This window comes from Drosophila subobscura, chromosome E, assembly GCF_008121235.1.
Source record: "Drosophila subobscura isolate 14011-0131.10 chromosome E, UCBerk_Dsub_1.0, whole genome shotgun sequence".
Taxonomy (NCBI): Eukaryota; Metazoa; Arthropoda; class Insecta; order Diptera; family Drosophilidae; genus Drosophila; species Drosophila subobscura.
The window spans coordinates 1,707,161-1,722,769 of NC_048531.1; the positions used below are offsets into that span (position 1 = coordinate 1,707,161).

At 44.9% G+C, this 15,609-nt stretch overlaps 2 protein-coding genes across 8 annotated transcripts in view; one reads left to right on the top strand and one right to left on the bottom strand.

The window, feature by feature from the left end:
• Positions 1–5,722, bottom strand: part of LOC117890259 — a 32,820-nt gene extending 27,098 nt beyond the window's left edge. For 5 of the 7 annotated variants that reach the window (XR_004648566.1, XM_034795016.1, XM_034795014.1 and 2 more), the window contains exons 1-2: positions 5,564–5,716; positions 4,331–4,488 (exon numbers count right to left, since the gene is read on the bottom strand). The gene's annotated coding sequence lies outside the window, so the exon portion shown is untranslated. Of the gene's footprint in view, positions 1–4,330; positions 4,489–5,563 lie in introns of all 7 variants that reach the window. The other 2 variants (XM_034795011.1, XM_034795012.1) reach the window with 2 other exon arrangements.
• A 7,251-nt stretch (positions 5,723–12,973) lies between these two features.
• Positions 12,974–13,826, top strand: LOC117891431 (glutathione S-transferase 1). Its single transcript, XM_034796902.1, has 2 exons — positions 12,974–13,089; positions 13,161–13,826. Exons 1-2 carry the CDS (start codon positions 12,992–12,994, stop codon positions 13,741–13,743), a joined length of 681 nt encoding a protein of 226 aa, XP_034652793.1. The 5' UTR covers positions 12,974–12,991; the 3' UTR covers positions 13,744–13,826.
• Positions 13,827–15,609: the final 1,783 nt, after the last annotated feature.

Genomic DNA, 15,609 nt, shown 5'->3' on the forward strand with positions numbered 1-15,609 from the left:
CACATAGCCAACCATATAGCCAACAAAAGAGGCATGCAACAGTTATTATTTATAGGATGTCATACTTTTAGAGTTATTTGCTCTCCCGCACATTCCGAGCTTTTAAATGGACATTGTCATATGACTTCGTGTCATAATGGCCCCTAGAATAGAGTAAATCCTCATCTTTGACCCGCTAAATGCGCTCCCAAGTGCTTTCGCTTTCTGAGATTTTTAGCGGTAGCCAGTGCCTCGAGTAGGGGTGCTCCTCTGCCAGAAAACAATCTGCTCTCTGCTCCCCGATAGCGGCATGCAGCTGCCTCTTCCTGAATGCCTTCTGAGTGATTCCTTGGTCTGGAGTCTAGGCTCTGAAGAGAAATCCAGACATCTGGTCTGGTGACAGAGGATAGGAAAAAGAGTGCGAAGGGTTTTACATTTGTTTTTTCTTTACACTTACTGCATAGCTAGTAAATGGGTGAATGGAGCTCGATTTCAAAGTCATGCGAGACCTTCTTCCTGTGCCAAATATTTCTACAGAGCTTTTTTCGGCCAGTCAGATCTTCTCAGAGCGAGTGTTTCCCCATTACGAGAGCAACAAGTGAATATTACAATGACCAGAATAGCGGCCAGCAAAAGGTCAGAGACAAGACATAAGAAAAGAGTATAGAATACATATAGAATATAGAAATTCACGGAAAATAATATAACGACTTCCGTATATAAATCTAACATACAGCCAAGAGCATCCAAAGTTCGTTTTGGCTCTTTCGGAGGTTTCTTTGCTTGGGTTGTGTGCACTCATTTCCAGCTGTGCCCAGCAGACGGTAGCCGGTAGCAAGCTTATTTCACATTTAATTAAAAGTGAGGCACAAACAAACACACACACACGTGCGCGCGAATACACACAAACTCGTATGAATATGAATAGCACGTTCCACAAGTGCTAAAGTGGGGGAGGGGTGACTGCGTTCTGTTGTGGGGGCAGCGCATCGTCTGGCGGACGGTAATAACAAATTTGTGTGCAAATATTTAAAATCTTTTGAATGCCGCATTAATGAGCTTTTATTCTGATGGCGATAAGAGCAGCCATCTGACACACATACACACATGAACACACACACAACCCCAAAGATAACACACAGACATGTCCCGCAGAGACGAGCACCAGAAATTATGGCTAATTCACGATTGCTTTATGCTAACCAGATGCGGGCGAAAAAAAGACATCATTCTGCCAGCAGAAAATCAGAACATTGCCAGGGCGGACTCGGGAACATCTGTAACGCCCCCACAACTCACAGCCCTGAAACGAAGGCGCGTGACGTGAACATTCCACTGCCCCACCCACGAGTCGAGCAGGGGAAGCGGAGGATCTCCGTGTGTGTTTACAGTGGGGCATTTGTTAGCAGCATTTGTTAATAATTTCTATTTTCAACACTTCTCCCTTTCTCTATCTTTCTCTCTTTGTATCTGTATCTCTGTATTTTGTTTGTGGTGTGGCAGAGGAGAAGAGATGCGAAAAATGCGAAGAATGCGAAAAAGAGTCGGAAAACTGGAGGATCAAATGTCTGTGTGTGTGTGATGAGTGGAGAGTAGCGCTTCACTCAGGCCAGACAGAGGCAGGGCCCATTCTGATGTCCTTATCAAGTGGTTTGAGTGCTGATTTATAGCACTTTACCGTCGCTTATCCAGACAGCACCGGGCAAACGGGCAAACGGGCAGGTGGGCAGGGAGGCATATGGGCTCGCGTCCGCCACCCTAGTCTAAAGTTTTAAGCGCTCACTTTGCATTTAAAGTGTGGCAGATACAAAAACACTCCACCCGCACATTACTCATACGTCGGGGTAGGTAAGCCAGCACCCCTCGCAGAGAGTCAGCGAGTCAAAAACAGACCGCACTTTACCTAATTGAACGAAACTGAGCGAAAAACAACGAATTAGAGACTCACCAGGAGCAATCATTTTAATTTGTATGCTTTAACGTTGAAAATCACTTCATATTTTTCGAAATTTCATTTTGGATTAAAGATTTTCCACAGTTGAAAACCTCCATTTGGGTTTTCAATCTACAGCATGGAATTAAAAGAGCGAATTTTGTAACTTAAATTTAAAAATTGTAGAACTACTCCTTGTTAAACATAATTGGTCAAAGCACAAGCCCTTTCCTCTGAAGTTTTTTGAGGACTGAATCCTTGTCGCTGCAGTTTAAAACAATGCTGCTCAGCTTTCCTTACGCTCTTAATTTAAATTATTCCTAATTTCTAGGGACCGTAAATAATGATTATTGCTATGTTTGAGCGAAAAAATAAAACTAAAAATTGAGTCATTATTTTTTTGTTTTGAAGAAAATTATAGACAATTATTATCAATAATTGATCATTATAACGATTATGCTAAAAACGTATCAAAATAATTATTGTATGATTTTTAAAGTATAGCTTGTAATGATTACGGTCCTTGACAATTTCGAATGCTCAAGGAACTGTAAAGAAGATTAAACAACTAAAGAAGAGCAGCCCAGACGACAGCTGTCGTTATTTAAGAATAATTTAGGCCGACTTTGTATTCAATTTATTTGAAAGTTTTCGTATTTAGTTTATGTTCCCCATATCAGTGACTCTAAAAGAATACTCAAATTAATTATATTTACGAATTATTATAGGCATGCACTTATTTTTAGGTTTTTTAAATGCTTTCAGTTTCTATTTTCCATACCTTTGCCACACAAGGGAACCTTGTTTACCACTTAAAATAGGTTTTCCCAAGACTTATTTGCCTCAAGTGTTTACACTACGAATTTGGGAAATCATTCTATGCCCGTTCGCAGAACAAAGAACGAAACGGATGCAATAAAACGATGCCGATGGGAGAATCAAATTAATATATTAATGGGTACATGGAGCACCAGCAGCCGCAGCTATTATATTATGGGCAGTAAAACCGACTTGTTGCCAAGTTGAGTCCAGAAGTGGGATGGCAGGGACTTATGCGATGGTGTGGGTAAAGCGGTTTCGGCCTGCCTCTTCTTTGACCCAGTTTTTGTTTCTTTTAGCGATTCCATAGAATTACGTTTTTAATGAATATAACATTTAAGAACCGTTAAAGTGGGACTATAGATTGTGTTACTAGTTTCTTAGATTTATAGGAAGCACAGAGAGAGAGAGAGAGGGAGAGAGATCTCGCTCGCACCCTCTGCCTCATGCAGTGTGTGTCACTGGGGGAGGGTGGCGGGTGAAGTGGTGTAGCGTATGTAATTTTTTATGTAGAAAAAATGTAAAATGTAAAATTTGAATAAAACCACCAAGGTATATATGTATGTATGTATGTACATATGTACGTATGTAAGTACATGTACTGACTGACTACCTGTTATAAAAGGTGTGACACGTATGAAGCGTCTCACAAGCGTTCCTACTCGTTATATTTAATTTCATTTCTTTTGAGAACATTATAAATTTGACTCGTACATTCGTGGTCATTTCGTGGCACCTCATTTGCCGTTCCATTGGATTTTTCCATTTCGAACTTCATATTCAGGTTGGTCTAATGCAAGTTCTGATTCATTCCAATCCTCATTAACTCTCGATTAATTATTTGCCAATTTACCCTCATCAACTTCATGGATGGGCTACTAATTAAACCTCGCTACGCCCCACACTAGGGCACAGAACGGCTCGTAGTGCTTTCCGTAGTGCGGCATTTAGGGCATCCCTCTGACATATGTACATATGTATGTACATATGTACACATGTACGTACGCAGTAAGGCATTTTTCAGAATTATCAGACATAAAACTCTTTATGGAAATGAACCAAGAGAATCGTTAAAAAGACTGTGGGTGTGTGTGTGCTCGTACCTGGTATACGAGTATATGTATAATATTTTAATAAGTAATCAACGCTTCTTGAAAAATGTTCCCAGTATTTACCTGGTCCGCAGTGCTTGCGTGTATCGTAAACATTTTTATTGGCCAATTTCAACATGAAAAGCATCGAAAGGATGTGCCCGGACAAGTCAGAATGCGGTTAATGGCGGGCGAAACACACAAAAGAGCGAACAAGCGAGAGAGATCCGCGAGGAGAAAATATGAACCATTTCATTTTCATTTCCATTTTCGTATTTTCGTATTTGTTGTTTGTCATGGCCTATTCAATTATCTTGATATTACACATACGCCCCATGGGCTTCGACTCGTTTTGGGTGAAATTTTGCCAGAGAGCGACGGGTTGCAGAACGAGAGCAATTACCGGGCCCGCACAAAACTAATTACTGAGAACACAGAATGGGCATCTCTGGCCAGAGTGCGTTTATTGATCCCGGAATGGTGGCAAATGGACGCGCGGACTACTCACCCGTCAGCAGCTTCCCAGCGGCGCTCGGTTTTTCCCCTGATGTATACTTTGTATGAGTTTCGGATATTTTTTGGCTGATTATCTCACAATTTTTAATTTAAAAAATTTCTTTCACTTTTCTTTATTTTCATTTGTGTTTCGACTGGAGTTTCGACTCGCTTCGAGTATTTGATAAAAAGCAAGATTTTGAATGGAGATTGCATGGAAGAGGAGGGTGGTAGGGAAATGTCCTGAGGGGTGGTAATTGGGTAAAAGCGGGACTTGGCTGATTGGAAGAGGGCGGGAAGATTTCTCATTTGCATTTTATGCATATTTTAATTGCTCGTAGATACAGAAATTCGAATTGAAGCACGGGGAAAACCCAGAGGCACTCCACCAGCAATACAACGCTTCCACTCCACACTCCATCCTCACACCATGTCCGCAGGTGGAAGCTGTACAAGAACAATGGGCGGGACCCCGGGGGTAGAGTCCTGCTGTGGTCAATGCACTTGGCACAATTCTTTGATTTTCTTTATTTCCCGACGTTCTTTGTTTTCGTTTACGCTTTCATTTAATTGAAAATAAGAACGAAACTGTGGGAGCAAGTTTCTCCGACCCGGGGCCTGGGACTTGGCAGGATTTGCGTTTCGCCTACCCTAAGGCCCCTCTTTATGTGCTTTGTTTATTAAACTTCAATTAGACAAGTTTTTTTCCAATTAAAATTGTTGGGCGCTGCAATTTTAAGGGTTCCCTCCCTGTCCCGGCCAACTTTTCGAGTGCTTCAGATCGAGTGTCGAGTGTCGAGTGCCCCGTGTGGCCGGACGGGTCGGTGTGGGTTCCTCGGGGCATGGCTAACATAATTGGTTTCTGTTGCTCCTTTGGCTGAGAGCACTTGTCGAGGCCGCATAGTGGAATGCATATTGCATCACATTGCTTAAGTACTTATTCAACGACTCGAGCATCAATCCCACTCATCGGACCGGAGTCAAGACATTGATAGATGCAAAATGGATCGAAATGCATTTCCATTTAAACAGTAAGGAGAGAGAGAGAGAGCGCGACATAAGTAGAGGAATATCACACCCGCGAAAGAGGGAGAGGGGGCGCGCTCCAATCACCAAATATAAACAACGACACCGACACGAGAAACTGTACCCCAACCATTACCCCCAGCAGCTCCCATGTGTGTATCTCTGTGTGTGTTTAGTGTGTGTCCGTGTGCGGTATAGGGGGTGGGCTCCACTTATTTACACTTCACTCGGCTACTTCGGGGGCTGGCTACGGCTTACTTGTTCGCGCCCGCCTTCAGAGTTTTCTGGGCTATTGGCCTGACTGCCTGCTTTCCTCGCACGGAACTTCTTTCCACCGGTTGTGAGCACGAAACGCTTTGAAGTTCGACGACGAACTGAACGGCAAAACGGCTCGGCACTCTCGAAAGCTTTCGTGGCACAGAAACGAAGTGGAATCGGAACAGGTGCCGAGAGAGGCGCACGGAACATATTGAGAGCACAAGCTCTGTTGCCCGTGGACTGTTGCTGCTGTAGCAGGAGGCGCAGGGCAGCCAGCATTTAACTTTTTGTTGCGCCAGAGACACTTGTGGCTCTTCTGGGGCAGGGTTCCGTGTTGCCAGGCTCAAAAGCAAGTGCAGGGGCTTTGCCAGGGCAGCGGCACGGTGGCACAGGCACAGGCACAGGCAAAGTGCTGTTGCTCCAAAAGTGTTTCCGGATCTGATATATCTGTCGGTAGCGTTTGGCACTTTCATGGACTGCCCCGACATTCGGGGGCCATTAGCGTCAGCAACGCCACAACCGCAGAATGATTGGACGCAAGTGTAAACACTTTCCGACCGACCGACCTCCGGCCATCTGTGCGGGCCAACTGGCGGCTGATAAGATAAACATCGGCTAAGAGACGATCGGCCAGGGTGGTTCCTGTTGCCACTCAATGTTGCCACAACACAAACAACACACAAACACACACATATGTAATATGTTCGTGATTGTACATACATTGTACATTGTACATGCCTCTGTGCCAATTCCAGCCCCGGACAGGGTGTCAGTCTCAGTCCCGGGCAGCCACAAGGCGACCGCTACCTACCGATGCAGCGGAGAGCTTTTGGGGACAATCCTTGTGCTTCTGCTTGGGCTTGTGCTATTCTATTCCGTTCCGTTCCACTCGACGCGCTTTGTTAGGATTTCATGTGCAGTTGACTAAGTGAAGATTCCCCTAAAAAATGAGATGAGAAAATAGGCCCAAAGATTAGTTAATACTGGTATTCGGATTCGGGGAACGCCCAGTAGGCATTCGTTGTGTGCACAGTTGACACCCATGTCCTCCTGCCCGGTAAAAACATAATGGGACTCAAATTAGGTCTTTCTGATTTATGTTCTGCCAGACGAGCGGCAAGCAAGACAAGCAAGGATGACCAGGGCGAACTTTAGCAGTAATTAAATAGTTGAAATTTTCATTAAAATTTCCATTATCGAAGCTCACAAAATCGACGGAGATACAGAGAGAGGGGGTGGGAGTTGGAGCACGAAGGCAATGAACCTTTGCCTGGGCTTCCACAGTGGCAGTTTCATCTCAGGTGTCGGATCTCAGGTGCTCCATCTGCAGCAAATTAAACACGATTAGGCGGCCAACGGGTTGTCCGTGCACCATCCACTGCGAGGGTTTTTGGCCTGCTCTCCGCTCACTCCCTACCCCCTGGTGAAATCCATTTCTGTAGTTAATAAGCTCCACCCGCTGTGCCACACGCCGCGTGCTCTTTTTGCGCTGAAGGCAGGCAGGAGGTCGAACAGGGCGCAGAGGACTGCAAGGGGCGGCCCCAGGAGGGGTGCACCACGGCTCCGTGTTGTTGGTAATTGAATGGATGTGTTTGGTGTGACTCCTACGGCGACTCCTGCGGCGTATTGTAGTCCGCTGCCACTCACTTTCACTCTCCGGCAGCCGCTCCTCTACGAATAGCTGAATGGCTAATGCACTCGGGCCTGCATAAATTAATTGATTTATCCAGAACAGAACAGAACAGAGCGCTGACGCATGGGACGAATGGCTGGAAATGGAATGGGAAAGGGGCCTTCGGTTTTAATTAGCATTTTCTGGTTTTGATGCCCTAGTGCGTATACGCAATTAATACATATTTGCCTCGTTAATTACTAACCCGGTCCGGCCACATGAGAGTGTACCACTAGCACTGGCACACACTCAAACACATTAGATAATGGGCCACACGTGCCAGACATCCTCAAGGATTTATGGCAAAGGATTCCAGTCCTTCCCAAGTTGCTGCCCCACCCGCAGACCCATACATTTGAGCAATTTCTCTCCTGTACATAAATTCTCCGCTACGGGCCATAAAATAAAATGGTTGAATGATGGTTTTCTGACCATTTACAAACATGATGAACAAATAATTTTGAAGCTTTATTTCTTAAGCTCGCAGCATCCAAAAATCGCAAACATTTTCCCACTTGCAGCTGTAAACAAAACAAAATAAAAGGGGTGCACCGTGGTACTAATGCAGTGGCGCAGCAGGAGTCGGAGACGGGACGAGCTGTGGCAGCTGGCTTAATGCTGCCACCGAGAGAGAATCGAAACATTTATTTAGTTTGACCACAACGCATTTTGGCCAGACTGAAAACTGCTTCACTCACTGCCAGAGCTGGCAGCTCCTAATTCTGTGGCTGCCTTTGAAACGCTTCGAATTTCGAATTAAATTATTTCAAAGCGACCATGGAATTACCCAGATCATGACGATGAGAATGGGCTTATGGGAGGATTATACACTTGAATCGATTTAAGGCAGTGCCATGAAGAGGTTCTGTTTAAGTAAGCCACCACCCATAGAGAAAGCCACTTCCTTAAGCAACTGTATTCAATGAGACTGTATAGGTGAAGGGGACTTTCGTTGAAATTCAGCAAAATTTCATTCCGGTGAATAAAGTTCAACCAATCCCACCAAGGAAGTAAAAGTCGTAGGGTTGGCTTTACAATTCGTTCGATTTTACCAAAATTAAAACAAGAGAGGAGTCACCACTGTTTCGAAGGCGAACAACAGGCTAAGATTCGTTCAAAGCATTATTGGTTTATACATATTAGCTATGGCTTCCCTTTACATTTGTAGTTACGCATATACAATGTACGTACATATATTCATCCCTTTTGGGTGTTGCCTGTCATTCGATGATGCATCGAATGACCTAAAGGCTTAGGCTTGACAGAACAGTCGGATGGATGCCACCTGTGCCTGTGTGGCTTTCAGTGCTAATCCATCAATTGCAGAAAGGCGGAAAGTGCCAACAGCAGCTTCGAGGACCGCAGCCAAGGAAAACAAAACAAAAAATACACAAAAACCAATAAAATGCCCAAAGCTCTCGCTTAGAACAACGATGCTACCGCAGAGTGGGACAGCAGAGCGGGCGGTGTGGGCGGTGGTGAATCGGCTCCGTCCATTAAAATACATATTCGAAAAGCCCTAAAATCCATTCGTTCAGGTGGGTCGTAAAAGCGCGAATGGCGACTCCCATGCACTCACTCGCCTGCCGAGGCAAATGGGTCTCCATCATTCATCCATCGAGGGTCTACATGCTATATGTATGTATGTACATGAATGCGTATGTAGATTTTGCTGTCCAATGTAGCATCCTGTTACCGAAGAGTTTCCTTCCCTTCCCTTCCCACACGTTTCGTCTCGTTCGTCTCATGAGTGCCAGCACGAGCAGCAGGCTTTATTTATGTCCGTGTTTTACAGTTCAATAAAGTCCAATAAATTGGGAAAAGAAAGCCAAGAGGACGGCCAGACGAATTTTGATGATGTCGGCAGACGGATAGGCCGAGTTTAGGCCCGAAGCCTCGAGGGCCCGTTACAGTTGTTCAAGTGAAAAGACACAGGCAGTGTGCCTATTGAAAGAAGTGAAACTCAAGTGGTTCTGGAGCTGACAGTGTTGGCGGGCAGAAGGTCAAGAATGCGTATCGGGCTGGCATTGAAGGGCGACGGGCGGATCAGAGTGGCACTCCCGAGAAATGTGAGCGAGATTGGTAACATATGCCAAGGTCATCACCGCTGACATTCTAAATTTTATTCGTTTTCAAATGAAAAGCTTCCTCCATTGTGCGAACAATTGGCATTCAAACTCCAGCCATCAATTCTCAACAAATCCATAACTTTCGAAAAATGGCCAACTACTCCCTAGTCGAACTGTCCTGATATCGGACTAAATTGAGAGGCAAGATAACAAGAAAACTTTATAAAATATATTATTTTTACTCCATTGCTTGATATCTTAATTCCATTTTGAACCATAACTTCCATAACTTCCAACCAACAAATTGGATTGATATTTATTGAGCTTTATCAAATACATATCAGAATGTTACATATGTACATATGTACATACATATATGCATGTACATATGTACGGCAGCTTAGTACAATTTTAGCTTTGAATGTATATAGATTTAGACCCTATTTAGACAGTTGAATAACTAGACGAATTTAGTTTCAAGTGTCTTTCCATCCGACAAAAATATAGCTTCAAATATAAAAGTCTTTAAATATTTGTTTTAATTCTGAAGCAAAGTTCGCCTGTTTTAATTTTTGAGAGTAATTTTGGTCAGTCCACGTGTGCGATGGATTCAGATTTCAGTGCTTATTGTTTTTTCCTTATTTAAAAGTGGATTACCAATCAACTTTATATACGAAGGGTATACGAATACAATACCATGCACACTTTTCGTATAATGTAAATTTATTTATTTATAATATATATTTATATAAAGTTGATTGGTAATAAAATAAATAAATGATAAAATTGATATAAATATAAATTAATATTTGGTAGTATATGCAACACACTACCTCAACAGTGACGCTTTTATCCAATTAAACGTTGCATTCCCTCTAGTAGAGGGTTGATGGTGTTAGTAAACAAAAAGATACCTAAATGACATAGAATGTACACAGAATGGGAAAGCGAATGAACTTTTACTGAATTTGGCGAAAAATAGAACAAATTTAATCTGCATTTAAAATCTGCGATTTGTGGAGCTCTTCCCAAATATACAGCAGCGCTTCATCGTCCGTGCCGGCCATCCTTCTGCATGAGAAACACTGTCATTGTCAGTCATTGATTGCCCATCAAGATTTCCTCGGGCTCTGCCCTTCATTTGACTAAATAATGGGATGTCACTTTTAATTTCAGCAACGATTTATAAGCCCAGTCTCCAGACCAGACTCGAGACACCGACCCCGGTCTACAACTGGACAGGACATTCCTTTGCCGCACAAGTTAATTTCCAATAAAAAGCCAAATGACGATAAGCAGATGGATGCGGGAGGACCGGGCGCTGCAGGGCCGTGGTGGGGATGTTCTTCATACGGGCATCTTCATTGTGCTTATCAGATTCCTGGAAGTACAAACACTCGCCTGCCGCCATTCTCTGGCATAGTGAACGAATCTCTCGAGACCGCACCTCCTACTCTGCTATTCTACAAATGTATGAAGTGTAGTTCTATCTTTGTTTGGTTTGGAGGGTCGGTCGCATCGAACAATTAGCCAAAGAACCCCCACAATTTAATTGTTATAAATGTCATGGAACAATGGAATTAAGTAATATTTATGGAAGGATTCTTTCTACGTCTCCTGTCTTCTGGCTACCGAAACCCCTTCCGAAGCGACGTCGGATCATTAATAACACTGGATTTTGCACTTGAGCCCGCTTACACAGCTGTCCGTAGTGGGTGGATGGGGGGATGTCTGTGTGGCCGTGCTCTTTCTCATTACCATTAATCTCATGCACAGTTTGAAGCGGAGCGGAGGCGTTAGAGCCACATCTGCTCAGCACCCAGCGGCTTCCTAGTTTGCGCCTAGTCGGAGTCTTCTCTGTGATTTCAATTAACGGGGGAAAAAACCAAGTTATGAAGATAAATGTCACTCGTCAAGTGGCAATCAATTAGTTAATGCTTTCCAGCGACGCCTTTGAGGCTCATTCCCAAAAGCCTGGATGCCTGGACAGGGACAGGGACAGGGACAGGAACTGTGACTAAGACGGAGACCGTAACAGCAGTGACAGAGAGAGAGAGAGAGAGAGATGGAGGCAGGCAGCGCAGACAACATAGTTTTCCAAACAGCAAAAGTTTTCGCTTTCAGTGTGCGGGGGAGCTGTGGGTGGGGGTGGGGCTTGAGTCTGTGTTTGTCACAGAAATTATTCAATTACCAAATTAAATTTAATGCCTTGTACTCAGAGCTGGCAGAGGGAGACACGCGGAGGGGCTTGGGGATTGAAGGCAGCAGCATGCTTTTGATCCCACTAAAAGCTTTAATAACTGTAAATTGCTTTCACAAATTTGTGTTCGGCACAGCATACCGAGAAGGAGGACACCCGCATACCTGGGCGAACATTCTTCGCCATTTCGGTGTCGCCTTGGCCCGTGACCAAATATTTAAGGGCCTTCCACGTGAGCAGCACTTTGAGCTTGAGGTGGAGTTCGATTTCGAAAGCGACGAGGCTCGGAATGGGGACGGTTTTTGCGACGATGTTATCGACGTATTTCTTCTTTCTTTCTTGCTCCGCTGCATTCCGAATGCTCGCCCATCTCTCCGGGTCCTCTCCCTCTCAGTCAGTCTCCCCATATTCAGCCATCTATCTCGCTCATCCACTCGATGGCAGCGCAGCCGAAATCCAATTATATTCACGTTTTGTACGGAAAAGCTCCTGCACGAGCCCACGGTAAGAGAGGGGAGTCCGGAAAAGGTGAGGTGCCTCTGGCCTGCGCCATTAACTAATACAGAAATCCGCTTAAAAATTTAATTGTTTCACCTTTCGGAAATGTGTACGCAAAAAAGGGATGCCCCCAGGAAATGTGAAATCCTCTTAGTCAGTCAACTGCTCGGTGCGTGAATTAAATCGGTTAAAAGCATTTTCAGAAGTTCACTTTCCCTTGAAGGCAATACATATGTATGTACATATGTATGTATGTACATATGTATGTATGTACATATGTATGTATGTACATATGTATGTATGTACATACATATGTATGCATGTACATAGATGGCGTGAAGCATTGCTTCACGGTCGTAAGTACAACACTGGTTGGGCGCGCATACTTAGTCATTATACCAACTTGTAAAATATTAAAATAGGTGGTACACAGTCGAAATACATGAGATTACAAAAGAAAACATACATACATACATATGAATGTATGTATGTACATATAAACATGTAAAGACATACATAAAGTGCAAGCTGATCAAGGGCTTTTTAGATTAAACTTAAAACTTTAAACTAAACGTCCCATAAATTAAGTAAAACCATTTACAGTCAATGTAAACTTACTTCATACATACGCGCCTAAATAGTACCGCAGACCTCTGGGAGCTGTCGCAGCAAATTCTATTGGGACATTTGGCTTGTATTTATTAGGTAAAAATACATGCATTTACTGTATGGTTAGTCGTGCGTGTTGAAACCGTCCAGCCCATCTCTAATTCGAACGCAAGAGAGGGAGCTTTGAAAGCTCCAGCGATCAATATTGTGTCGTTCTCTTTTCAGCAGCTATTCGCTAAACTGAGTTTGAGAAGTAACGTGGTGGTGTTCGAGTTAGTGAATCGAAATGCACGTTCAGGTTCTTAATAATTTAATCTATTTCAGATTCCCCCAAAACGAAGAATGTCAAGCAAACCCGTTCTCTACTACGCTCCCCGCAGTCCGCCCTGCCGCGCTGTGCTGCTAACAGCCGCCGCCCTGGGGCTGGAGTTGGATCTACGGTACGTTGTGGTTCTCCTTCCCTCTCTCGTTCCGTTTAACCGCTCTGTCAATACCCACCGTTTCCCATCAGCGCTGTTAATGTAAAGGCGGGAGAGCACCTGACGGCAGAGTTTCTCAAGCTTAATCCGCAGCACACGATTCCGGTACTGGATGACAACGGCACTGTGGTGAGCGACTCGCACATCATCTGCTGCTATCTGGCGGACAAGTTCGGAGGCGCCACCGACTCCCTGTACCCAAAGGACCCCGTACAGCGACGCACAGTGGACGCGCGCCTGTACTACGACTGCGGCCACCTCTTCCCCCGCATCCGGTTCATTGTGGAGCCCGTGATATACTTCGGGGCATCCGATGTGCCCTCCGACCGCATCACCTATGTGCAAAAAGCGTACGACGGCCTCGAACACTGCCTGGCTAGCGGCCCATACCTGACTGGCGAGGCACTGACCATCGCGGATCTGTGTTGCATTTCCTCGGTGTCGACAGCCGAGGCGTTCGCCCCCATCGAGGCAGACAAGTATCCCCTTCTCTCTGGGTGGGTGAAGCGCCTGCAGGCCCTGCCCTATTACAAGAGCAGCAATCAGGAGGGCTTGGACATGCTGGTAAGTCTGGTCAAGGGCCTGCTCGCGGAACGTCAACAGAAGCAGTCCTGAGTCCATCCCGACTTCCGAACAATCAATCAATATTATATGTAATGTGTAATAAAAGCAGAGGTCATGCATCATGCTCCTATCAGCAAGCAACAATGGGAAATGTGATAGGAGACTAGTGCGGAATAGGAGTAGAGACATCTGAGCAGTTATGTGCAGCTGGTCGAGAAGTAATGGAAAAAGTTTTTTATGGGCCAGCTAAAGCAACTAGGAAACCAGCAGGACCCAGCAGCAACCTGAACTTCGTCGTGGACTGTGGATATAAAAGCCAAAAAGTTTTCTTTGGTTCTGCACCCATCTCCCAGTACCACCGGTGGTGCTTGTTTTTCCCGTTCGTGTTACCGTGTTTGTTGTTTGGTTGCTCTTGATATTGATTACAACCTGTAAGTGATCGCATTATGGTTGTTAAAGCATCGTCGTGACTTAGGCCACTTGAACCCGCCATCTTGTGGGTTGAGCGTTGTGTGGGAAGTGGTCATCGGGAGTCATCCTTCTGAGTAAAAGTGTGATTCCTCAAGCTTTTGCACTTTGCAGCAACATTGACGATGATGTGACATGCTGTGACAGTGCATGCAAGCATTGTCCATTTGGGCAGGAAGGCAGTGGGCCGATGCTCGATCAGCGTCAGACGATGGTCTGTAGGTCCACCCACATGCACTCAGGCTCAAATTGACGCGCAACACTGCACATCAAAAGTTTCGGCTCAGCAGAACAGCCCGAGCCCGCTCTCCGTTTCGCTTTACACTTTTCCAAATGCCATTAACTTTTGCGGTGGACGCTCGCCGGAAAGGTCGGAGGCGGCTTGTGTGTGTGTGTTGTGCGGGATTAAAATTTAATGCCGCAAAAGGGAAGAGCTGAAAGAAAGCGCGGAAGTGGAGAAAAAAGCCGCCTAAGCGCGCGTGCTAGGAGCCCGGATCCCGCAGCCCGAAGCCCAGACCAACTGTAGCCACTCATGATTAATGATGCCCTTGGTTGGTACCGTGCCGGGACCTTCTTCCATTTCCGGTTCGTTTAAAGTTGAATTGTCGTTTCGGCCATCTGTTTGCTGTTGTCGTTGTCGTTGTCGTTATTGTGGGGTCGTTTCAATGTTTGCTCTGCGGTTGCGGTTTGTTTAACAATGAAATTAACTTGCTCCAACGAAAGTCGCAAAGTCCATCAGTACCACCCCACCGAAATTCAATATTCCAATACATAGAATATGCCATTGTGAAATAATTGGAATACTCGTACATGTACCATTTGTGTGTATGTGCGTGCCTGAACAATGGCAATCAACGTAGCGAATATAAACTCAAATGAGCAGATAATTATTACATTCTCAGAGTGGTTACCAATCACTCCAATCCAATCCAATCCCATAGAATCCATAACCACAGCAGAAGTGCTCTGGTGATGGGAAATTCATTTTGCCACGGAGGATGTTGGAAGATAGATGTAAACGTTCCCCATGCTCTGAGCTCCGATGTGAAACCTGACACTTGCTTTTACCAATTGACAAGGACATGGGCGGTAAAATCGGTAGTAAAGCTGCCATTAGGCTCCAGATAATTACATTGATTCGTCCTAATTATGGAGCAATAAGCGAAAATCAGTTCTGAAAACGAACCACCCTCCGTTCGAGTGCCTCTACGAAAGGTATGTGTGTAGGCTCTTGTGCCCTATAGACACGGGCAGGACAATGCCAGGCGATTATCCTGTCCACCAGGCGGACAGCCTGCCTGCTGCTGATAAGCGTCTGCACGAACATTCGAGCTTTCACAGCGGAATGCAATTCAAATGAGGTCACTCCGGACACACATCCGAAACCCGAAGCCTGCTGATTAAGTGCTTGCAGTTCAAGGTATGTATTCTATCTGCCGACAGCAGCCT